The following is a 27,491-nucleotide window of genomic DNA, read 5'->3' on the forward strand; positions in this document are numbered from 1 at the left end:
AGGTATTTCATGCTCACCTTTTCCGCAATAAAATATGAATGCATATATTATGCTCAGAATCTTGTTATTCGTATTAACAAGTTTCACTTAACAAAGACTCATAATATGGTCAGATTAAGTTCCCCCTTTAATTCCCAAAATTACTTTCTTAAGGAAAGCTTATGAATGAATGTACTATAAGTTTTGTCGTCTTAATTATGAATAATGTCGACTGCAAAATATAATCAATTCCAAAATTGCACAAGATAAAATACCTAGTCTTGCCATAAATACTGAAACAAAGAAAAAAAATTCTATTGCGAATAACATTTAATGCTTTTACAGTGTGTTAGTTTAATACATAAATAGATAACAATTTAAAATATAAAAAGCTTATTTGAAGTGGTCTACTTTGGTAGCAATACAGGCTTTTAATCGTTGAGGCCAGTTATCAATAGAAGCATGCACTCTTTCCATAGGAAAATTCTTCACTGCCAGTCGTACGGATTGTATTAGGGACTCCAAATTATCATGGAGTTTAGAGTTAGCCGTACTTTCTAAAACTGACCTAAAAACATAATCCAGCAGATTAATATCGGGACTAGACGACGGCCAGTCTTCAGCTCTGATGAAGTCCGAAACGTTCGTTTCCAACCAAGACCTCGTAGACCGAGCTTTATGACCCGGCGCCGAGTCTGGCTGTAAGGACCATTCTTGGTTATTGAACATGGTATTGTTAAGGGGCTTCACTACCTTCTCAAGAATGGTATCTTGATACATTTGTGCCGATGTTTTGATACCTTTTTCACGAAAGTGTGGCTCAGTCACTCCTTCATAGCAATATATCCCACCAAACCATCACTAAAGTGCCCACGTTGCACTCTGTCGACTAATTGGGAAGCTTCCTTACCTTTGAGCATAAATACGGTCATTTTGTTTGTTAAAATCTTACTCAATTGTAAAAAATATCTCATCCGTAAGCAAAATTTTCTGTTTCCTCCCGTTGCGTACCGCTTCAGTAGTTGTTTTGATTTTACCACCCTATTCTTTTTAAATTATCAGTTAAGAAATTACTAGTACGTCTCTTACGCAAGTCCTAAGTCATCGTTCTAGGTGCTATCTTCATCTCCCGAGATAAAATTTTTTGCTTTTGAACAGGATTTCTTAGAATTCTTTCCCTTACTGCTTTGACCACCATTTTCGTAAAAAAACTACGTGGACAGCTAGATCTTTTTCTGTTACAAACAGAGGAGGTCTCATTGTACCTATTAATATTCTGGTACACAAACATTTTACTAATACCAAGCGTATGGACAGTTTAAAAAATTGCATTTGACTCGATACCTACTTTGTGTTATGCAATTACAGCGATTTGGTTCTCTTTATCACCCATCATCTCCATATCACCATACCCACCCATTATAATATCGCAAAATATCGTAAAACGTATTGGCGCCAAAATGAGAAAACTCAATGAACAATTATATAAAAATGACAGATTCCAAATTCAAATGTAATATTTTGTTTATTTTCAATTATTGTAAGTATTTTTGGCCAGACTAAGTATGTAACTAGTATTGATTGAAGTTACGATAAAAACCAAACAGACATTGGTCAAGGTGATACGATATTTTTGCAATGATAAATATAAATAATCTCATAAAACCATCATCGCTATTCAGGTGAATGGCCCTAACCAGCGTGCCCCATATATCTGTCATCAAGACGTCTGATGCGCGCCAAAATAAGTATGTTTCAAATTTGACACACAACGGCACTTTACGACTCTGTTGCTTGCACGTTCCGTTTTATGGAGTTTTGCTTATTTATGAAAATTTTATTTGATCTTATAATTAATTTAAATAAACAATTTGATAGATTTATATAAAATTACAATATAACATCAAAGGACATTTATTTATTACAAAAACAATTTGATCGTTTAAAGTCTAGGATGAAGTAAGCGCGTTCTGCCCTAAGGGAACTTATAACCCGGATATGATAAAACCAAGAAGTAGTTAAGAACATAGTAGACAAGCTTGGTTTTTGCTCTAAAATTCATAATTAGAACTTGATACTACTGATTTGGTTGAATAATGTATACTGATTACATTGATAACAATTTAATTATTTACATATGAAGTATCGGATTCTTCATCGCGTATTATTGAGCTTATTCTATTAATCTTTTTACACAGCAAGCATTATTTAAATTTAAAATACATCAGTATTAATCGATAAACATAACCAAGACATCAATTTAGTCTTGCTTTCGATGCCTATATAATATAAAAAATCACTCCGTTTCTGAAGATGTGTATTTCTGAATATGCAACACTCAATTAGTTACTAATTAACATAACCACTTAAAATTAGTTTAAATCACGCAAAATTTACAAAGTCTTAGAGTTTCTGTTTTGTTTGTTTGTTGGCAAGAACCTCTGATAAAGACACAAAATATTGTTTTAGCCCTTTTAACTACTAACATATTAACTATGTTGCATCTAATCTCGCTCATGCACGTTTTTATTATTTGCTTGTCACATCCAGTTATATACGTCAGCCTTGTTTAAAAGTACGCTTATTTATATAAGAGTATTTCATGTGCCAAAAAACTTTGACATACATTGTCGTGAACTGATATAGTCTACAGGATGAAAATGACAAAGGGTCTTATTCACTTTATTAACTAACAATTAATTTATTTATTTTAAGCAAACTTTACAGCATTTCTATTCGACAGATTAATTCTATAAACTGTACACATATATTGCCTTTAACAAAGTTTGGCAGATTAAATTATAATGAAATAATAACGCTGGCAAATAAATGGTAAGTAATTATATAAAATAAAGAAGAAGAAGTCCTGAATAATGTGTGCTTGTGATACATGATTATTAAATAGATATTTGTATAGTGTGTATGAATATGTGAGAGTGTTATGAGTTGTGAGTAGTGTGTAGTGTTCAGTCTAATTGAGCATCGTTCTCAGATTGGGACATGTGCTCGATCACTGAGTTAATAAATTTATTACGGCTGATGAAAAAAATGCTAAAAGGCGTCTACTCCGTGTATGTGCTGTACTGGCCCATACTCCGATCCGTCCGGTCAGAACCGAACAATCTATTGCAGAGTTAGACACATAAAACAATAACTTCATGTCTGCTACTTTCCGTCTATCTTCAAGGGTAAGTAGACTAAAATATGTAAGTCTATCCTCGTATTTGTCCTTTTTCGAAGAACATAATTTAGGCGACGTGTAAAGGACCGCTGAATAGACTCTAATTGAGATATGTAAACAATGCCGTCAAAAAGCCTAATTAAACATCAATGAGATTTATAATACAGGCTGGAGAAACATATTTATCTACATTCTCTGTCTATAATCGTATACCAGAAGAGCTATATAGATAGACTTTATTTACAATTATTTTTAAGTTTAATCTACAAATTCATATTAGGCCTTGTATTTTAATTTCATTCATATTAGCATTCAAAAATAATTCTAATGGAATCAATTTTGAGAAAATAGATTCCTTTTGTCTTTTTATTTCATTCGCATCCATATTTTAATTAGAATTATACAAGTCTAAACATTATGATATTAACACAAAAAATATGACATTTTGTTGTGTTTTTAAAGTGATAACCCTCACTTCTAGGACTAATACAAAAATAAAATTACAACCTGAGAGTTGAACAAAGCATACAAGATTTTATGACGATACGTCACTCGAACGGTTGGCTCAGTTGGAAAGAGCGCTCGCTCGGAACACGAGAGGACGCTGGTTTGAGTCCCGAATTGTTCATAAAAAAAATTGTTTTCAGTTTTAGTTGTGTAATTAATCCCAGAAGTGAGGGTTATCAATTTAAAACATAACAAATTGTTTAGATTTGTAAGAGCGACATCTCAAGTCAATTTCCTAATATGCAAATATTGGGGTTGAGCTGGTTATCAACTGTAAAGTGGATCCTATAGATGACAAATTGTTTGACATTGTTTTCAAATTTTATTTGTATCTGTCCTTGCTGAAATATTCTCTGAGTTTCTTTCTAAGCCTGAAATTTCTCAGTTTTAACAGCGGACAAAACCTAGATCTGTTAATCTATAAGAAGTAGAAACAGGCAAACGGTATTGCAGACAAATTTTTAAATGTAAATAGCTCCAATAAGTTTATAGGACAATGTATTAATGTATCCCAACGCGCTCATTTCCACTTCACAAATATCAAAATAGCTAAGAAGGCATACATACTGAATGCGCCGTTTTGATGTGGTATATAAATAAGACTATAATTATTGTTTAAATGTATCGTTTACTTTGCTTTGAACTCTTGACAAAAATATAATTATTGGTATATGTAAACGTAGTGCCACGTTGGGGCTGGGCGACGCAATATTCGCTAATCCTTCATATCGCTCGCGTCGCAGGCGCCGTGCTGTGACGTCAGATAGCTCCTCCCTCCTCGAATCTCCAGGGTTTCGAGGAACAGCTTCTAATTAGGAACAGGTAGAGGGCAGAGGTTATGCACCGCTCTGCGAATGACGCCTCTGTTGGTATATATCTCAGCGACCCTTGCAATGCCATCCGGTCCAGGAAACAATTTAGATATACGTGCCATGCGCCATTTTAAAGGTGCGACGTTGGCCTCTTTTACAACAACTTAATCACCCTCTTTGAGTCCTTCTTGTTGAATACGCCATTTAGATTTCTGCTGCAATTCATAGAGATTCTCCAGCGCTGCCCAACTAATTCTAATGCTCTTGCAACTACTCTTGCAACACCAACGGAATCACATGAAATTTGCTGATCAGTATACAAGTTTTTTTAACATCGCTTCATAGGTAACATAAGGACCTCCAACTACTCTTGCAACACCAACGGAATCACATGAAATTTGCTGATCAGTATACAAGTTTTTTTAACATCGCTTCATAGGTAACATAAGGACCTCCAACTACTCTTGCAACACCAATGGAATCACATGAAATTTGCTGATCAGTATACAAGTTTTTTTAACATCGCTTCATAGGTAACATAAGGACCTCCAATTACTCTTGCAACACCAACGGAATCAAATGAAATTTGCTGATCAGTATACAAGTTTTTTTAACATCGCTTCATAGGTAACATAAGGACCTCCAACTACTCTTGCAACACCAACGGAATCACATGAAATTTGCTGATCAGTATACAAGTTTGTTTAACATCGCTTCATAGGTAACATAAGGACGTCCAACTACTCTTGCAACACCAACGGAATCACATGAAATTTGCTGATCAGTATACAAGTTTGTTTAACATCATAGGTAACATAAGGACCAACAACGAGTCAGTAGTGATTTAGTATTAATTAGATCAGCGCTTGTAAAGCAACGCCTAAATATGGTATATTTACCGGTATTTGTGCGACAATCGTCCTGCAAGAAAATCTTTATCACTTTACTGCATTGACGTCGGTACAATAAATAATTAAACTCACAAATCACAATCACGCTCAAAAATTGTCTGAAGCAGAACAGGTGTGTTTCGACTGCGCTTTGAATACAATGCCTCGCAATGACAAAGTAGTGTGTCAAAAAACTTTTAAATAAACAAAATCGTGTCACTAGACCTTTTTAATCATTTTGCTAAGTAATAAAATTTTTATTGCTAAAAAAAACGTTCTTGCCTCGTGTTCGCATCAGTCTCGCGCGTTACATAGTGTTACTACTTCTAATGAGCGTGCACAATGATAGACTTTGAACATTAGGTACAGCCACTAAGTGAATGTTTTAATGTTATGTATGTAATTTAATGTATACGTATTTATTTAACGCCGCTCGGATATTTTTTGAAGACCTTTTAATAGGAGATTGGGAGTCTAGTTGTTAATTTATTGAATTAGGCGTTATTTTGCGGAAATCCATAATCATTCAAATGTGACTTGACCTTTCTTGAGTGTGAATTCCGCTAAGATTCGTCTTCCATCAATTTGACACGTGTTTTGGCTCTACACGAGGCATCCTCAGGAGATGTTGACTCGCCACATTCTGGCATGAGACGACTGGTTGCTTATTGTACGCCAATTCTTTATTAAGAATAAAATGGTGGACGCGTTTTTTGGAATGTTTTGACGTCCTATCTCTACCAAAATTTTGTGAAACAGGCGTGAGTATATATGCTATATGCACAAAAAAATACCTAGATGAGTATAATAATGAACTATAAAACTTACAGATTATCACGTTGACGGTCGTTAATGTAACATAAAACCGTAATGAGGTGTGGATTTGCCGCGGTCATGCTGAGTTAAGCCCGTCACCAATATCTGAATCTGAGATCACATCTGAAGGATACAAGTTCGGACATGGACACCTTGTATAGTAAGTAGATTTACTTTTTTCTAATAGGGGCCAAACTCACGTGATGGTATGGTAACCGGTTATGGACATCCTCACCATCAGGCGTCAATAGATGCGTTTTCGGCCTGTAAGTTGGAAAGTATGCTCTTGTCTTTTTTAATATATGAGTTCTTTATTGCTGAAGTAGATAAGCCACACGTAAAGGAAAACTAAATAAGAGCCTTATGAGGAAGCTCATTGTTGCTCAGCGGGCAATGGAGAGGGCTACGGTCAGAATTTCCCTACGAGATCGTATCAGAAATGACGAGATCCGTAAGAGAACCAAAGTCACCGTACTTAGATTAATAACAATGCCTTGAATTATTTATTGATATGGAATTTAGTCATTATTTTTGAGTTATTTATGTTATACCAGTGAAGCGCAAGTATTCATATCGGTGGTTTTTTGACTTACAGGGCGCTATTGCCTTTTTTTATGTAAATAAGGGATGAGACGAGCAGGACGTTCAGCTGATGGTAATTGATACGCCCTGCCCATTACAATGCAGTGCCACTCAGAATTATTGAAAAACCCAAAAATTCTGAGCGGCACTACAAGTGCTCTCGTCCCATTGAGACATAAGATGTTAAGTCTCATTTGCCCAGTAATTTTACTAGCTACGTCGCCCTTCAGACCGAAACACAGTAATGCTTTGACATTACTGCTTCTCGGCAGAAATAGGCGCCGTTGTGGTACCCATAATCTAGCCGGCATCCTGTGCAAAGGAGCCTCCCACTGGTAATTCTAGTCAAATTACTGGTCTAATGAGATATAACATTTAATGTCTTAAGCTAGATTGCATCATATTAGCTGTAATAGTACTGGCTTGAATGTGTTGCACCATCGTATTCCTTGGCATAGTTAAAGTTAAAGATAAAAAGTAAAATATCAAGTCAATATCGAACATTTATTTGAAACTTTTGACTTAACATTAACAATAACTTTAACCAGCGGACGAAGCTGCGGAGGGATTAAGTTTGGACGGTAACGGTTTACAGTTAAAGTTATGACGTCATATAAAAATTGTTAAATGGTGCAACTCATGTTTTGCTGAAACGGTACTTTAACATGTTTGTTCTTGCTAAAGTTAGTTGGTGCAACCCAGCTTATGAGTTTTGAATTCAATCAAGAATTCTGAGCTGCACTGCATTGTAATGGGCAAAGAGCATCATTTCCCATCAAGTTAACGTCTTATTCATCTCGTAACATATTCTCATTAAAATACAGTAAGTCTTAAGATATAAAGTTAAGTACTAATTATTTTACAGTTCTCGTTCTGATCGTCCTCCAACAAGCTATCTCGCATCTTTGTTCCGATCTCAGCGACCTCCGATCAGCTGGCACATTTGCAAAGAAACGTGGTCCAAAACTTCCACTCTCACAAACTTCCGACGAGATTATACTGAAAAACATCAGAAATTACTTCAACATGTACCCATATAGCAACCTGTTAATGAATAGACTTAATAGAACAGCTGCTAACAATAATCCTATAGCGATCATTCTTGCGCCAAAAGATATTGCTGAACAATTTGCCAACCAAAAGTATACTGTTGCCAATGACGCCAAAGCTAACCCAAATCAACCTCAAGAAATGATTGTTGGACAAGATTTTATTTACAGCGATAAAAATAGAGAGCTTACTGATGACACTTGGAATAAATACGATATTTATACGAAAGAACCAATACACCAAGCCTTAAAGAATGTATTTGTAAATTTGGAAGCTGAAAAAACTTCAGATTTAAGCAAAGTTAGCAAATATATATCAGCCTCAGAATATAAACCTCCACCACCAAAAAATAATTTTGAACAAAAGCAAGAGAGTTATCAAGATTATAGTACGGCTGGGAATAAAGAAACAAATTATCATAAAATAATAAAAACAGATGAATTAAAAGACATTAATCAAGTTGTTAGAAATCTAATACATAGTATAACGAATGAACCTGTTAATATATCTACTTATGACATAGATGCCAATGTTAACCATCTAAACTCACTGAATAAAGATGCAGATTATCATAAAAATATGAGCAGTGCAGGTCCAACAGGTACTGAAGATGTGACATATTTTAAAGACACGAATTCCTCATCAATAATAGCTGTAGGTGATATGCAAATACCTTATGGTGATAACAAACTTGGCAATGAATCAACTTCAAACCATTTTATAAATCATGCAGACACAAAAGATAATCATAATAAATATTCAAAAATTCTTACCATCAAAGATGCAAATAAACTCGCTGAGCAAATTGATTTGAATGATATTTCAAGGGACAAATTTAAAAACGTAGAAGAGAAGTTTAATGAAGATGTAGGTATATCAGCTATAAGTAATGAAACAGCTGATAACAAGGGCATTGATTTGGGACATAATAATAGTGATTACACAGATTTATTACTCATACATGACACATTAGATGATAATTATGTACCTTATAACAAAGACTCTGAAGTAATCGATATGAATAATTGTGAATCTAAAAAAAATCATATAGCTCATACAGACATAACGCACAGATCCTACAACTTTTCATTTATATTTAACAATTAAAAGATTATGCATTGTTTTGAAAACAAAACCAACACACTTTTGGATTTTTGGAAAGTTTTAATTAAATAAACTATACAATAATAATTACTGTTGCCCCTCCCTTCCTCTGCTAAATACTTTCTTTTGCGGACTCTTCGGATTGGTAGGAAATCGATAAATTCGCTTTTTTTAACGCCTTTTAATTTTTAATTTTTCTACCTCAAATTCAAGAAAATTTGCAAAAAGAACTACAAAATAAGCAGATTCATTTATTCTTATATTTTTTTTATGGAATAGGAGGACAAACGAGCGTACGGGTCACCTGGTGTTAAGTGATCACCGCCGCCCACATTCTCTTGCAACACCAGAGGAATCACAAGAGCGTTGCCGGCTTTTAAGGAAAGTGTACGCGCTTTTTTTGAAGGTACCCATGTCGTATCGTCCCGGAAACACCGCACAAGGAAGCTCATTCCACAGCTTAGTAGAACGAGTAAGAAAGCTCCTTGAAAACCGCACTGTGGAGGACCCCCACACATCCAGATGGTGGGGATGATATCCTAATTTGTGGCGTGTCGTGCGAAGGTGGAATTATAGTCTATTCATCAAAGTAACACTTATTAACGTTTTACTTTGATGGAAATGGACATGTTCTCCTTAAATAGTATTTTATGTAATAAAATATGTAACACTCGCATTAATCAAAGAAAATACCATTGTTAAGTGTATTGTATATAAATGTTGGTGGCACTAAATATAGACTACGTGCGAGAGGCGCGCGCATCACGGTGAGCCACAGAGTGGGGCTTAATGGACAAGTGCTATATAAAAAGAGTGTAAAAGTGAAAACCAACTGCCTGTCAATGGACAGTCGCAATACCAAAGGTCAAAAATTGATTGACCTATTTTTAGGGTGGAAAAATGTTCTAAGTTTGAATATCCCGAAGTAATACCGGTTCGAAAAAACTGCAGCCGATAGATGATTCTAAATGGACGTGGGAGACGAAAAGTTGATTGCAAAACGTGCGTTAGCGGGATGGCAGACATCAACGTAATGAGGGTGTATTTTGTGCATCGCCAATAATAAATGTCTTATTTGTCTTCAGTGAGCTCGTGTAGGACCCAAATAACAATCTTTTTTGTGCACCTAACTTTTTTCACATGGATCAATTCCCAATTCTTCAGTTATGTCGTAACTACTGACATGCCGATCATGCTCCACTTTTTCAAAAATTTAGGCCATTTTATCCATAACAATTGGTCGTGCCAAAGCCAGATGCATCTTCGAAATCAAAATTTTCGTATTGGAAACGATAAACCAACTTCGTGCTTTTGTAACTAGCACTGCAATAGGTCCAATGACTTCATCCATAAAGTTCACAAATTTTTCGCGGCTTTCGTTGCTTGTAATTAAATTTAAGAGTGTATCGAATTTCTTTATTCGATTATTTTATTTTATTTCATTTGAAAGAAATAAAAACTAATGAAAAATATCTGGTAACAACATTTTTACTAATTTATATGCTTTTTTATATAACCTTTTTAATGGCATCAAAACCTGCCAAAAAGTTCAGTGGAAAAAGATTTTGCTACATGATGATACATACTTTATGCGAAGAGATTTTTTCCCTGACTCATTATTTAGTAGTTATTTGAAGATATCATTTGTTAATGAAATGTTATAAGTGGTGGTCTTTCATGTTGATTCCGCTCATTATCAGAAAACATCTCCAAATGCATTCTCCTGCTTCATCATCATCGTCTTCAGAATGGCTACCCTGCTATGGTAGTCCAGCAATATTAACTCCTCTATTACTACTACCGGCACTGATGTATCTCGTTTTGCACGCCAACCTACTAACTGACTTGGGTGCCTTGACTTCTTAGCTTTGGACATTGTAGCCACTTTTTCAGGGTATTTGAAACACGCGGCGGTATCTAGTGTCAGCACGCGTAAATTATCGATGCTTTGATACTATTCATAGCAAGAATTATTAAGTTCATGGCGATAATATTGGAGACTAATAATACTGTATCTTACAGATCATATGTTAGTTCTTGGTGTATGTTTCGCTAATGATTTTATGGTCTTGCATGTTATTTCTCATATACTATATAACCTTACTATGCTAACGGTAAAAAGTGGCACTTATTACAGCTCTGCAATAATTTTTAAAAACAAATCACATGGGAGTCTCCGCATTCATAATATATAATACATATTCAGCGTAAGTTGCCAGTTGAAGATCAGTAATCCTACCGTAGCGTTGCGAGACTCAACATTTTGCGTACATTTGAAACAATCAATATTAATTCTAACAATATATTTTTTTTCTTTAATGTACTTATAATTGACATTGCCTTTAACTAAATGCACATGTTTTATTTTTATCTTTTGGGATGAATGAATGGTTTAATTAAGCGCCATTTTGACAACCCTCGAAATCAAAAGCCATTCTCCAAGCTGTGTATAATTATTTTGGAGAATAGTAATATTTTTTAAATTTATATTGCTAAGTAGAAATCAAAAAAACGTTCTAAAAGATAAACCTTTACGTTTAACAATTTTGTATACAATTAAGTATATATATATTTGTTTTCTATGTTTTCCAAAACTATTGATCACATTGTGATGAAACTTTGATTTGTTGTCCTGGGGACGCCCGTGGCTATTCTTGGCCCAAAAAATCTGTATGTAGAAGATTTTTTTTTCGACTTCATTTAACGTGGCATTGTAACGAATTCTGGGTACAACAGCTAGTATCTGATTCACAGATGAAATATGAAAGCGTGACACATAAAGCTTGAATCTGATAAATTTTACATTTGTTTCTAATAATTATCGACGATGATAATACGTATTTTTAATAAGATAAAAGTAACAACATAGATTACACAATTGCTTTTGTACTGAATACAAGAAATAAGTAGAGTAGCCGAATTTATGCAGAAAACAAATTCTCTTGATTTAAAGTTGCAAATGGAGTTTGGTTTTACATTTTGATATGGCATAAAATTTAATATGCGTTTAGTTTACACTACCACAAACTTGTCTAAAAACAAAAAATAACCATTATGTATAATACTTTCCTTTTTTTAGTGAATTTCTTGAATATAGTAGTATATAGTACTTATCCTTTTGGTTTTTATTTACTCATATCGCATGTCAATAAATAAATAAATAAACTAATAAAAAAATTGGGATGTAAAAAGTAGATGCAACCGATTCTCAGACCTACCAAATGTATCGTACTATAATTATTGTCAGTATTGATCCATTGCAATCTTGCAACCCTATAGCGGATTTGTGGATGGAAAAGAATAACTTAAAAATCACGATACAAAAATATGGGTTAATGGTAGAGGGTTGTATGTATTTTTTAATAAATGCTGTATCATAAAAAAAATAAAAATAAAACATTTTGTCCGAAAAAAAAATTTAGGACCACCCTTAACATTTAGGGGGAATACAAAAAAATAGATAGTAGCCAATTCTCAGACCTACTGAATATGCATATAAAATTTGGTAAAAAACAGTATAGCCGTTTCGGGGGAGTAAGGTAACTAACATTGTGACACGAGAATTTTATATATAAGAAGAAGTGGACGTTTCTTTTGTATAATTGAACACTGGATGAAAACTAACACCACCATAGTATATCTAATTATTCTAGTGTTAGTGTGTTAAACAGGAAAACAGTTTCAACGACGCGGGAGCCTCGTGCTGGTAAAAAATCACCTGAAGTGTTAACTGGAAATAGTGAACTTGTTTAAGTTGTTATAAATATTTTTTTTAACTCATATTTTTCCTGCAAGCTGTCTAGAAAACATTTAGCTGGAGCTATGTGCTTGGAGGTTAGTCATGCATGGTGTAGTATCCAGTGATACATCGATATGTTCAATAATTCATCTTTGTTCAAAGGAAGATCTTCAGGGGCTCGCTTTTTTAGTCTTTTAAATGTTTGTTTTGGTTGATTCTACATTAGGGTTCTTACCAATGGGTTAGAATGATTTTTTTTATGGAATAGGAGGACAAACGAGCGTACGGGTCACCTGGTGTTAAGTGATCACCGCCGCCCACATTCTCTTGCAACACCAGAGGAATCACAAGAGCGTTGCCGGCCTTTAAGGAAGGTGTACGCGCTTTTTTTGAAGGTACCCATGTCGTAACGTCCCGGAAACACCGCACAAGGAAGCTCATTCCACAGCTTTGTAGTACGTGGAAGAAAAAACCTCCTCCTTGAAAACCGCACTGTGGAGGACCGCCACACATCCAGATGATGTGGATGATATCCTAATTTGTGGCGTGTCGTGCGAAGGTGGAATTCGGTGGCAGGAATCAGGTTGAACAGCTCTTCGGAACACTCCCCGTGATAAATGCGGTAGAAGACACACAATGAAGCGACGTCTCTACGCAACGCCAAGTGATCCAGCCGTTCACAGAACACTGTGTCCCCGACAATTCGAGCTGCTCTGCGTCAAATGGATTGAGCTGATACTGGGGTGCGCCAGACCAGAGATGACAGCAATACTCCATATGTGGCCGGACCTGCGCTTTGTAGAGCGAATATGGGCCGGCTTGAAGTATTGCCGTGCTCTATTGATGACGCCAAGCTTCTTCGAAGCCAATTTGGCTTTGCCCTCCAGATGGCCACGGAATTGGCAATCGCTCGAGATTTCGAGTCCCAGTATTCCGATACTAGGCGAGGCTTTGAGGGAAGTGTTATCGAAGAGCGGTGATACGACAAATGGAGTTTTTTTAGTGGTAAACGCGCAAACTTGAGTCTTCTGGGGGTTAAATTGGACAAGGTTCAATTTACCCCATTCCGCGACCTTCTCGAGAGAGGACTCGATAGAAGACACAAGTTTCTCCCGGCACTGGTCGACGATTTCCCGAGAGAGACCTGCATGGCCCGTGTATACGGCATCACCGGTGCTGTCGTCTGCATAGCAATGCATGTTGGCGGTGTCCAACATATCATTGATATGCAGAAGAAACAGCGTGGGAGATAGTACACAGCCTTGGGGCACTCCAGCGTTCACGGGCTTGGGATTCGAGCAATAACCGTCGATAACGACCTGTATGCTGCGCCCAGTGAGGAAGCTGGAGGTCCACTTGCATAAGCTCTCGGGAAGCCCAAATGATGGAAGTTTTGCGAGGAGCGCCTTGTGCCATACACGATCAAAGGCCTTCGCTATATCCAGACCAACTGCCAGGCCTTCCCCCTTGCTTTCAATAGCCGCCGCCCATCTATGTGTTAGGTATACCAGAAGATCGCCAGTTGACCGACCATGGCGAAAGCCGTACTGCCGGTCGTTGATCAACTGGTGACCCTCAAGGTATACCAAGAGCTGGCGGTTAATTATGCTCTCCATAATTTTGGAGAGTAGGGAGGTAATAGCAATAGGCCTGTAGTTTGCCGGATCCGAACTGTCTCCTTTTTTTGGGATCGGATGGACAAGGGCTGACTTCCATGAATCAGGGACTACGCCTTTTGAATAAGAGTGCCGGAATAAACGCGTTAGCACCGGCGTCAACTCAGGGGCACACGTTCTAAGCACGATTGGAGAAATGCCATCCAGCCCGCTCGACTTCCTGACGTCCAACGAAAACAGAGCTCGCCTAACAGTTTTCTGTCGGAACTGTACTTCAGGCATGGAGCTCTGACACCGCGGGATGGTCGGCGGTGTTTTTCCGTTGTCGTCAAGAGTCGAGTTGGAGGCAAAAGTTGGCGTCGGATAGGCACTACACTCCTGACCAGGCAATGGTGGGACGTTCCGAGAGGGGCGTCGACAGAGACCTGGTAACCATCGGGATGTGTAGTCAGCAGAAGATCTAATAAGGACGGCATGTGGCTATCCACATCCGGGAGCCGCGTCGGCGACTCAACCAATTGGGACAGACCATACGCCAATGCAAAATTATGCACAGATCGCCCTGCGTAGTCTGTGGTACGTGATCCAAGCCATTCAGCATTGTGCCCGTTGAAATCACCCAAGACTACGATTTCAGCGGAGGGGATCTGAGCAAGCACGTCATCAAATGCCGCTTGAACGCAGCCCATGAGGTGATCCGTTTCTGCGTTACCACTATGGGACCTGTAGACACACGCATAGATGCGGACGCGGTCCTCTAAATCTACGCGGAGCCAGAGAGTAGACAGGCCCCTACCCTCAAAATTGCCGAGACGGCGACAGCAGATATCCTCACTAACGTACACACATACCCCGGCATGAGGCATGAAATTATGCTCAATTTTGTACCCGGGGTACGTTAAATATGACGTATCGCTAGGTCGAGATATCTGCGTCTCCGTAAGGAAACACAAGGCCGGCTGCGCCGTCTCAAGGTGGTGGTGGACGGCGATTAAGTTGGAGTGAATTCCCCGGATGTTACAAAAGTCCACATTAAGCGTGGAGCGGGGTGCCGTGGTGTTGCTGCCCTGTTTGTCCTGTGACATTCGCGGTACTGTGCCCTCCCCAGAATACGAGGGGCAGCCCGAGCGCGAATGCTCGGGGAGGGATTCTCCGGCTCTACAAGAGCCGGTACCCTCCTGGGGTAATTTCTTTTTTAGGACCGCTCTCATATTTTGTTGGGGGGGGGGAAGGACGGGGGGGGATGGCCTCCGGTCCTCGACACTAACCTAGGCGAAACATAGCGGCACTAGGCCGCTACTTCACGCCGGTATTCTGTGCGAGTGTGGTAAGTAACCCGGACGAGTCTGGCCCGATTGTGCTGACGTCATAAGACAGCAGCGTGACTCTCCCACTTTCAAAAAGCCCGTAGTCGCCTCTTACGACACCCTTGGACCTGGGACTACCCTATTCTTTTTACGCCCCGGGGCAGCACAGGGCAAAATCCTGTGCAAAGGAGCCTCCCACTGGTGAACATCAATGAGATTTATAATACAGGCTGGAGAAAAATATTTATCTACATTCTCTCTGAACTGTACTTCAGGCATAGAGCTCTGACACCGCGGGATGGTCGGCGGTGTTTTTCCGTTGTCGTCAAGAGTCGAGTTGGAGGCAAAAAGAGGCCAAAGGAGATCAGCTTTCTCTTTTGCCGTATGGGCCAGGGTGTCATTCCTCATGTGCAACGGCGGCATGGACGGCTGGTTGAAGTTACCGAGAGCAGCTTTCGACAACGACCAGAACTTGCGTGTTCCGATCGGGTAACTGGAAAGCTGCTCACCGATTTTGACGACGTACTTTGACTTCGCACGGGCGATTTGCCGCTTAAAAAATCTGGAGGCACGGTTATATTTGCTCTTAAGAACTTTGCAGGTCGGATCCTTTGTGCCCAGCGCCGCAACCCAAGTCCGATACGCCTGTTTTTTGCAGTCAGATGCTGCTTTAACTGACGCATCGAACCAGGGCTGTGATCTGCCACCGATCGGTACTACAGAGCTTGGTATAAAAATATCCATGCCCTGCAGTATCACATCGGCTACTGCAACGGCGCAGGCACTAGGATCATCCGAAGGGAAAGAAACCGTGCCCCAAGGGTAGGATGCAAAAAAAGAACGCAACCTATCCCAATCTGCTGACTTGTAGTGCCAAACGCGGCGGGTCGCTGGTGGTCTGCGACGTTGGTGTCGGATGGGCACTACACTCCTGACCAGGCAATGGTTGGACGTTCCGAGAGGGGCGTCGACAAAGACCTGGTAACCATCGGGATGTGTAGTCAGCAGAAGATCTAATAACGACGGCATGTGGCTATCCACATCCGGGAGCCGCGTAGGCGACTCAACCAATTGGGATAGACCATAGGCCAATGAAAAATTATGCATAGATCGCCCTGCGTAGTCTGTGGTACCTGATCCAAGCCATTCGGCATTGTGCTCGTTGAAATCACCCAAGACTACGATTTCTGCGGAGGGGATCTGTGCAAGCACGTCGTCAATTGCCGTTTGAACGCAGCCCATGAGGTGATCGGTTTCTGCGTTACCACTATGGGACCTGTAGACGCACGCATAGATGCGGACGCGGTCCACTAAATCTACGCGGAGCCAGAGAGTAGACAGGTCCCTACCCTCAAAATTGCCGAGACGGCGACAGCAGATATCCTCCCTAACTTACACACATACCCCGGCATGATACATAAAATTGTGCTCAATTTTGTACCCGGGGTACGAGAAATATGACGATAAACGAATACTAAATCAATTTCACACTTTACGGTAAAAAAATGTACTACACCCCAAGCATTTTGGTTTTACTATAGGAAAAATTAACCATGGACGCTGGAATAGTTGTTAAATGTGTGTTTGACCCATGAGACGATAGCTATTTTGTGTCCTTTCGGAGGCTTTTGCTTGCGTGGATTTGAGTACACTTTTAGTTAAGCTTAAGCTTTATGTTTTCTTTGACGACTATTCTTTAAAATTAATGACTTATTACTTCAAGAGTCGTAAACGTTTGCGGTATACAATCAAAAGGCTCTGATGATAGGCGTGCCACAGGGTTCAATCTTTGATCCGTTTCTCTTTTAAGTCTATAATAACGACCTTTCGTTTGTAATATAGATAGATATATTCGATGATATGGTTTTATTCGCTAATGACACTTCCCTTTTATTTAAAGTAAAACGGAAAGATATGCGGTGGTTTTCAAAATGCTTAATGAAACTATGTTAAGAGTATAAGATTGTTTCAATGTGCAAAAAACAGAGGTCATGGTAATGCTAGATTCCAAAACTGTAGATTCCACTGTTTTTCTTGGCTTTACCATAGATAGTAAATTACAGTAGGGCCCATACATCAGCAGCTTATGAATTAGCATTTGCCGATAAAAAGATGAGACAATTGACTATCGTAAATACAACTCGTTTGGTCTATTTTGCGTACTTCCATTAGAAAGTTGAAACTGATTTTTTTAAAAACGTATATTAAATCAAAACAGAAGTCTAAATAATGTATAAGTTTATTATTTAAAAGATTGATGTTAAGTCTGTTTTATTATTTATATTTAGATTAAGTATTTAATAGTGAAACAAATCTATGATTACGAGAATTAACAATGTTGTGATTATGACAATTGATTAGATACTAGAATTTCTAGATAATTGTTGTTATTAAGAATTAGTATAATTTTTTACTAAGTTCGTTTTATAAGTAGAAGATTCAACTGCTTAAAAGTGAATCTGTGTGTGATTAAAAGAAATAAACGAAACAAACTAAACTTAACTTTAAAGTTATATTATTTAAGATTCAATATTCTGTTTAATATAATTAATATGTTGATTTTAACGAAAAATTTAGGAATGAAAGCATCTTCTACAAGAAGATACTCGAAGGATGATACACAGCATGCCACTTCGTTGGCAAGCTGTGATTAGTGATTATGGAGACAGCAAGCAGACTTTACTAAAAGTCACTAAATACGAATTTAATCTATATTGATATTTGATTGACGGGCCTTTTAACACCAATTAGTTTCTTGTCAAAAATGTGCATTATTACTTTGAACAGAATTTTTAACTTCCCGCTAATAAAATTGAAAATTTTCAAAAGTTCAGGTTATTTATTGGTTTTACCTCGTTTTTCGAAAATCGAGTTTTCATCAGATCCTAACGTTTTAAGGTCCTGTTGTGTGTGTGTTATAAGTTATGACTTACGAACGACTCGACTGATTTTATCGCGGTTGATGCCATTCGAGAGGGCTTGACCAAATTTAGATTTTGGACCCGTAGATTTGAAGAAATCTCAAAAAAACTATGAAATTAATTTTTTCACATGTGTTTTTTTTGTAACTTTTAAACGGCTTTACTGATCGATGCCAAAAACTAATCAGCTCTCAACATCAATAAACCACGTCAATCACTACCAATCCAGTCAAGTTATCGTTGAAATTTCGAGTTTGATCAATAATCAAAACTCAAAGCTTCTTTACTCGTATGAGGCTCAAAAAAATGTCGTCAAATGCCGCTAACCGCGTGAAAGGTTCATTCATTCAAAACTTTAGATATGGAATTAGCGGGACGTTGCACGGATGGGTAGGGTCCTTTAGGGTCAACCGTTTTCCTAATTTTTTAATCATTTATATAATTAAACATTTGCAAGGAAAAATAATAAAAGTTAAATTTAATTAAAACAAAAGATAGAAAAGATCGAAAATCTAGTTCCTTGTTAGTTTTGAGCAGCGTTATCAGACGCTGCAAATAGTGAAATGATAATGAATAATATAAATCAATAATCCTATTTAATCAATCATTAATCATAAGATAATAAATTATATATATATATATACTGCCGCATGCGCAAAGTCTAGGAAAAGAAGTGACGATGATGAAGTGTTTTGTTTTATTGTTGGCAGTGGTCGGGGTTGTGGTAGCAGAAGAGTCCATCCTAGTGGACTATCATGGCAGGGTGGGCATTCCGAAGGCGATGATGATGAAACAGGCGGAGGCAGCTACAGACTTTGATGGGGCAAGAATTGTGGGTGGAAGCACCGCTAACCTAGGAGAACATCCTTATATGGTACAGGATAAGTGTTTTTTTTCTAATATTAAATATATTAAGCTTGAAGTTAGTGAAGAAAAAAATTTTTGAACTTTATTTAGCGTTTCATGCCACTCTTCCTCATTTGAGCATGAGGCTCAGTAAGGCGAGACAGTACTTCACCTCTGTTTGGGAGACTACCCAAGTACTATTCGACGGCATAGAATGTAGAGCGGCTTGATTCTTTGGCGTTGCGTAGAGACGAGGGATCTCTCTGCATCTTCTTTTCTCAGAGGAGTGGCCCAAAAAAGTACCAACAGGCGAATTTCAAAACTGACGTTTCGTCATATATCAAAATCACACCTGCATCCCATTATTGTCTCGCATTCCAGAACCGTGCATTTTACGAGATACTCGATACGACTTAGGAACCATCAAATTTAGAATATGCTCCCAACTTAAAAGCCTCTTACAAGACAATGCAAATCTTGACTGTCTTCAACCATCTCTTAATACACACTCGCTGGGATCATTCAGGTAAATCTCTCTCTTCATCGTCAAATTTGAGACTAGTTCTCTATCAACGTCTTCTTCAAGAATAATTTTGCTTTGTGATATATTCTTCGACAGACGTTCTTTGCCAATTGTTTCAATGAAGGCATTGAGCTTGATGTTCATTTTCGCCGGATGTTTTATTTCAATGTTCATTCGCGATCCTGCACCATTTGACGACAACGTTCTAACGTTTTTTGAATCATAATTTACTGTGCCTTCCTAGATGACTTGCCACCATTTAATGTACACTTGCTGCGCCAGTAGACATTTTACGATGGCTGATGTGTCCTAAAGTGACTAGTGATTTTCGAAACGAACATTGGCCATGCGGAGCTTTATTAAAACAATATTTTTTATTTATCTCTTCACAGTTCACGAGATCATAAATAATCATGCAGAATTATAAGCTTACTTACATTGTAATTATCAAGAAAGTATTACCTGATAGGCCGGGATATTTTGGTGTCTGCTGTTTCTTCATCATCATAAGCCGGTAGACGTCCACTGCTGGGGAAAGGACTTCCCCAAAGATTTCCCCGACGATCGGTCCTGCGCTGCCCTCATCCAACGTATTCCGGCTACCTTGACCAGATCGTCGGTCCATCTTGTGGGGGGCCTACCAACACTGCGTCTTCCGGTACGTGGTCGCCATTCAAGGACTTTACTGCCCCAACGACCATATCTGCTGTTTGGCCCGCGCCAATTTATGATAATGAAGTTTGGCCAGGCTCTACTTTTTCGAACTTAATGTATATGCTGTTTTCACCAATGCGATAGCGTGTTTCTCGAGGAACGTTTAAGTGTATTATTAGTTAAGTTTTTGTATACATATTTGAATTCACTATCGATATTCGTTGGAGGTGTCGGAAAAAAATATGAAAACGCTTTGAGCTATTACAAAATAATGTATGATGGAATTGTGTACCTTAAACCTATACATATATGTCTATAGAAAAGCGACTGCCGCAATGGCAGATCTCTATCTCTTAGGGATACTATATCCATTAAAATTCTTTAAAATAATTTCGATTCTATAGCAGTAATGTAAAAGCTGTTTACACAAATACTATAAATCCTTATCATTTTATTACCAAATAACTTATTATCAAATTTTTAACTCATTTACTTTGATTACACATTTCCAATGGCTTTAGACTATATTATTCCCGAATACCGAATTTATTTCTATTGACAGAACAGCGTCTGTCGGGTCAGCTAGTTCATTCATAAAATAAAGTGCTCAGCGAGCCGATAGAAGTTTTTGCTTTAAAAATACTCATCTTGATTTTTGTTGGTTGGCAGGTGGGTTTGTTAATAAATCTCCAGAGCGGCCACACATCAGCCTGCGGTGCTTCTCTTGTGTCCAACACGCGTCTGCTGACCGCGGCCCATTGTTGGACTACCCGCAACTACTGGGGCACGTCGCTCGTGGCTGTGCTTGGCTCCACTCGGCTGTTCTCGGGCGGTGTCCGCGTCAACTCCAACAACGTGCAAGTCCACTCCAGCTACAACAATGCCAACCTCAACAACGACGTCGCTGTTATCGTTATCCCTCACGTCGCGTATACCAGTATGTATTTATGCCTTAGCTTAGATCGGATCATCTTCACTGTAATCAAAATCAAAGTCATATTAATAATAAGTTTTAACCAAGTCAGAAATTGAAATAATGTAAACACACCATTACTTTTTCATTCTGTTAGATGTCTAGTGCATCGCAAAATACGAAATTCTCACATATAGACAATCTGTGCAATACCCAGTCAATTCTCAAGAGTATCAGTAGTAAGCCACGCCTTCTATGGCGGCATATAAAGGAACAGGTACGTATTAATCCACAGAAAAACTTAGTTCCTCCAGTACATTTAAATGACCCCGACAGTATAAATATGCATTTCCTCAATGTTCCCGGAAATAATGATGTTCAGCAAGCAAATCTGGACTCCTATCAGGAGAACTGATTTTGTAATGCTGTTTTTAACCTAAAAACTGTGAATGAAGATACGGTCACTAGAACTATTCGTAGTCTAAATAAATCCCAGGCTTTTGGAGTTGATGGTATTTCATTAAATATGGTGGAACTTACACTATCAAAAATAGTTCCCATACTTACTCATATTATAAACACCTCAATAAGCACGGGAATTTTTCCAGAACTGTGGCAACAGGCAATAGTACAACCAATACAGAAAAATAACACCGTATTAAACTATAAAGACCTTCACCCGGTTAGTATTCTTCCATGTCTATCCAAGGTGTTGGAGAAAATAGTATATAACCAACTTATTGAATACTTGGAAGAAAATAATATTCTGCCAGAATTTCAATCGGGTTTTCGCAAAAATAGGGCCTTGATTGATGTTGTTGACAATGTTTTGGGATCTCAAGATCTAGGAGAAGCTACACTTTTGGTATTGCTCGACAATTCACGGGCTGTTGATACTTTGAATGTCCAACTTCTGTTAGCAAAACTCTCCTACTATGGATTCAGTGACACGGTCATGCAGTGGTTCACTAGCTACCTAGGAAAACGGATTCAAGCTGTTGCAGTTGTACAGGAGGACGGAACCACGACGTTTTCTCAGTTTTGTTGTCTTTCCCGAGGTATACCGCAAGGATCAATTTTAGGTCCACTTCTATATATTCTGTACAGTGCGGATGTGGTACAGAACATACAATACTGCCGCTATTATAATATGTATGCTGATGACCTTCAGTTATACATATCGTTCCATCCAGATCACTCCCACTTGGCTATAGAGCAATTGAACACCGATCTCAATAGTAGCAGAATGGTCAGAAAGAAATGATTTGATTCTTAACCCTGAGAAAACCAAATACATGCTACTGGGGACGCCTTCTCAATTAGAAAAGACTGAGCGCCTAAATTTTCATGTTAAAATTGGCAATAAAAGTATTGAACGGGTTTCTGAGGCTCGCAATCTAGGCATCATTATTGACGAGAGTTTGAGATTCGAAAAATATGTCAATAAAACTATAGCAAACTGTTACTATCGACTTAAAACTCTTTTTCGGTGTTATAAAAACCAAAACACTATACTACCTGTATAGCAAATGTCTTGGCTAGGGGATCTTAATGCCACTTATTTAATAAGAGCCTCGCAATATGGATTCACATGTGAAGGAACATGACCTAAAACACCATAGTGCTGCATTTAGAGGAAGTATTCGTTACAATGCAACCAAATGCTGGAATAATCTTCCACCTCCTCTTCGTGAATTACAAACCGTCGAAAAGTTTCGTCGGAAATGTAAGTCACGATTCTTAGAACGACAAAAACAAGGTCAGCTTTGGTTGCATTGGTGGTGAAAATATAGTTAGTTAGTTAGTGAAAAATAATATTATAGATATACGTTTCTTTTAATGCTACTTTTTATTTAAAAACATCTAATTATATTATTATCGTCTTTTATATATTGAGATTTATATTTATGTGCCGTTGAGAATTCTCGAAGAACCCAAAGATCTGAGTGGCATTTCACTAGCTCCCGTCACAAGTCCTATTAGCCTTGAAAATTCACTAGGTACGGCGCGCTTAACCCTAAACAGAAAGGCTAAGCTAGCGCCACTGCGATATCCATCTAGTCGGTGTGCCGTGCAAAGAAGGTAATTCCTACAGCATCTTTAAAAAAAGTACGTGCAGTTTTACTGTTGTTTAGTCACGGTTATAATACTTGCCCATTGTGACTCGCTAGTGTTAGAGGCTTTCTTAATCTCACCGTGCCTTTATTTGTTGATATTTTATACACATGTTGCTTCTTAATAATACACAGCCGTCCCAGTTTCCATTCCAGAACAGACACGTTTGAGTGTCTGTTCTTGACCGAGTAAATACACTGTGAACGGCTTGGTCTCTGGGCTTTGCCCGGAAACGTCGCTTCATTATGTGTCTTCATTCGTGTTTATCAAGTATTCAATTCGATTTGAGTTCTGAATATATTTTCCTCATCATCTAGATGTGTGGCGTCTCAAAGTGCATTTAAACGCGTACACGCCCTTTATATGCAGAATACCGGTTTTGTTATACGAAAAGCCTACATGTTATTATCATTTTGGAAATTTGTATTTCAGATTCAATAGGTGCTATTGTACTGCCCAGTGGTTTGTTGGAGCATATGACATACGCAGGAGAGCGTGCCGTTACTGCTGGATATGGGCGAACAAGCGACAGTAAGTAAACATTATCTGTTTTTTTTTGTTGACTACAAAATAACAAGTTAGCCATCTTGATATCTGCTCAGTTGTCGCCAGAGAACAGGTAAAAGACATTAGAATGGCCATCACGCGTAATTTGTATGGTAACCACTGTCGCCACTCGATACTATACTACACGCCCTAGACACGCCCTAGTCGAATAAACACAAGCATTCACACACATAGATAATTGTCATACACACGCCTACTTTTGACGTTTGAAGCTATTTATAAAACTTCTCTTATAGTAATCGCTTTTAAACAAGCTAAAATAAAAAAAAGGATTTGTTTGTTGGAATTGTAACGCCGAGATTATTATTTTTGGAAATATTTTTGGTTAGTAAAGTGTTAATTACTTTTTAAACTACTAATACTAATAACGTACGGATCTATGCACATATACACACAGTACACGTACAGCTCAAGGGAAGCGTGCGCTAATGATGATGCGAGTTCTACGCTTTTTATTCACCCAAAAAGTAGACATAAGATATATACAGTAGGCGAGACCGAGGGGAGTTGAAACAATTTTCACATTTTGTTTCATATACCAAATACTAGAGCCAGAAATCTGATATACTGACGTATGATGTTAGTACCAATCGATAGCTCATTCCTTACACTTGTGAATGATTCATCATCATCATCAGCCGGAACGTCAGAACCAGCAGTGGACATCTGCTTGACAAAGGCCTCCCCCAAAGATTTCCACGACGATCGGTCCTGCGCTGTCCTCATCCAACGTATTCCGGCTACCTTGACCAGATCGTCGGTCCATCTTGTGGGGGGCCTACCAACACTTCCGTCTTCCGGTACGTGGTCGCCATTCGAGGACTTTACTGCCCCAACGGCCATCTGTCCATGGCTACGCGCGAGTTCCATGATTTTTGTTCAACCAAGAAGTGCTCAACACGCGTAAATAAATTTTCACTTCCAAAATTGTGCAGAAGACTTATCTTAATATATTATATAAAATGCTAATGTTAGTACGTATGTCCACGGTTTTCTCTTTCATCCACAACTTCGATCAAATTCCCGTTGGGATGGCAAATACCTCTCGGTCCCCTGGTGGGCATAAAGGAGTTTGGTCGGGATGGGTTAAAGTGGGTGGTGGTGGGTGGAAAAAATTTGAAATATGTATATAAATACATCTGTCCTCTAACTATTGTAAACTTCTGTGAAATTCTGAAAATCTCGAGAATGACCTAGAAAGTTCCAGAATGTGTGCAACTGATGTAATCAATCCAGAAAGTTCTAAGGCCCGAGCAACGCCGGGTTTCGGTGCTATTAAACATATAAATTCAAATTGCAGCCGGATCGTCTGATGACCAGCTGCGTCATGTGGCCCTGACCGTGATCCAGAACTTTGAGTGCGCTAACATCTACGGCACTTCTTCGGTCATTAACTCCAACATCTGTACCAGCGGAATGGCGCGCCAGGGACCCTGCACCGGAGATTCCGGTGGACCTCTAGTCTTTACTTTCAGCAACGTCAGATATTTGGTATGATACTTTTCTCTTTTTTTTTTATTGAAAAGGAGGACAAAGCGTACGAGTCACCTAGTGCTAAGTGACCACCGCCGCCCACATTCTTTTTCAACACCAGAGTGTGCCGACCTTTAAGGAAGGTGTACGCGCTTTTTTTGAAAGTACCCATGTCGTATTGTACCGGAAATACCGCACATCGAAGCTCATTTCACAGCTTTGTAGTACGTGGAAGAAAGCTCCTTGAAAACCGCACTGTGGAGGATCACCACACATCCAGATGGTGTTAATGATATCCTAACCTGTGCCGTGTCCTGCGAAGATAGAATTCGGCGGCAGGAATCAGGTGTAATAACTCTTCGGAACACTCCCCGTGATAAATGCGGTAGAAGACACACAATGAAGCGACGTCTTAACGCAACGCCAAGTGATCCAGCCGTTCACAGAGCACTAAGTCCCCGACAATTCGAGCTGCTCTGCGTTGCACGCGGTCAAACGGTATGAGCTGATACTGGGGTGCGCCAGACCAGAGATGACAGCAATTCTCCATGTGGCCGGAGATGCGTACTTTTCTTAGCGATTGGATACGTTTTCTGAATTTTTATCCCAGCCACATGCATATATACAAGTCAATCATATATCTCTCGTAGTTAATGCAGTTTGCAGTTCTCTGGCTTAATTTGCAAACCCGGCTACCACGAAAAACCTTTTGACATTCATAAGTGTCACTACCTTGACCTACATAAATAAAGTGATTTTCATTTGATTTGAAATACTACATTTATATGTTTAATATAGATGCATGCGTTAAGATCACTGACCTCTACTATATACTGGACTGGCGGCTGTCAAAGTGCTTTTGTGCCTGTTTAATATTCGCTGTGTTGGCCATATAACGAGAAAACGGGACTAAAACTAGTGATGACAACCTTAGCAAACATCGATAGATGGTGGAAAACTATTTACAAAATAAAATTGTGTACTTTATTACGTTGATTCTTGAAGTGTGAATAACACGGATAACGAACGAAATTAATTCAAAATGCAAAAATACTTCAGAGTATTGTTCGTTCCTTCGCAGCCATTTGTATTATACGTCAAAATTAGTTCTCTAGATGCTCGCGAGTCGCGCTTCAAATAGGCATAAAAATTGCCTGTCAAGCATATGGAATAGCCTGTCCAGTGGTATATTTATACAGGTCAGTGGTTAGATAAAACCGAAATTAATTGCGAATTGATGGTATTTATAGATTTGTTGTGTATTGCAGATCGGTATCACATCGTTCGTGGCTGACCGTGGCTGTGAGGCCTTACTTCCCGCTGGATACGCAAGGACCACGTCCTTCCTCGCCTGGATCAGAGCTCGATTGTAATGCCAAGACAGATATACAAGATACTCATACATTTAGCATTAAATTTTAACTATAGTGTTATGATAATAAATAAGTTAAGAAATATCAATGTTGTATTTTCTTATTAACTCCTTAAAACTGAAAATATAAGCAATAAACATCTTAAGAGACTAGAGAGACTAAATTAACATAACCAATATAAAATTCTCTGATTTTTATGAAATTTTGTGTGCTCCGATATGGATAGGTCTGATAATCGACTACATCTATCTTTTATACCCTTAAATGATAAGGGTTACCCCAAACCTAAACCCTTTTTTTAATTTTTTATTATTTTGATTTAGCATTTAAAAATTCACACAACTTCAAATTTTCTCCCTTCTACTGTCTACAACCATTTTTGTATCGCGATTTTTGTAATAATCTGTTCCATCCACAAATCCGCTATAGGGTTGCAAGATGGCAATCGAATACAATAATTGTAGTACGATATATTTGGTAGGTCTGAGAATCGATTGCATATATTTTTTATATTGTATATACA

The 27,491-nt window shown here is 38.4% G+C and overlaps 1 protein-coding gene and 1 long non-coding RNA gene across 2 annotated transcripts; both read left to right on the top strand.

Moving 5' to 3' along the window:
• Positions 1–2,679: 2,679 nt before the first annotated feature.
• On the top strand, positions 2,680–7,685 carry LOC126967616 (uncharacterized). The gene is made up of 3 exons (XR_007730049.1): positions 2,680–2,811; positions 6,200–6,345; positions 7,633–7,685. It is a non-coding gene; the product is annotated as an uncharacterized LOC126967616 (long non-coding RNA).
• Positions 7,686–19,182: 11,497 nt separating this feature from the next.
• On the top strand, positions 19,183–27,056 carry LOC126967208 (collagenase-like). Its single transcript, XM_050811704.1, has 5 exons — positions 19,183–19,378; positions 21,197–21,464; positions 23,988–24,086; positions 25,423–25,613; positions 26,864–27,056. The coding sequence occupies exons 1-5, from the start codon at positions 19,184–19,186 to the stop codon at positions 26,966–26,968; spliced, it is 858 nt and encodes a 285-aa protein (XP_050667661.1). The 5' UTR covers position 19,183; the 3' UTR covers positions 26,969–27,056.
• Positions 27,057–27,491: the final 435 nt, after the last annotated feature.

Source organism: Leptidea sinapis, chromosome 1 (assembly GCF_905404315.1).
Source record: "Leptidea sinapis chromosome 1, ilLepSina1.1, whole genome shotgun sequence".
Classification (NCBI taxonomy): Eukaryota; Metazoa; Arthropoda; class Insecta; order Lepidoptera; family Pieridae; genus Leptidea; species Leptidea sinapis.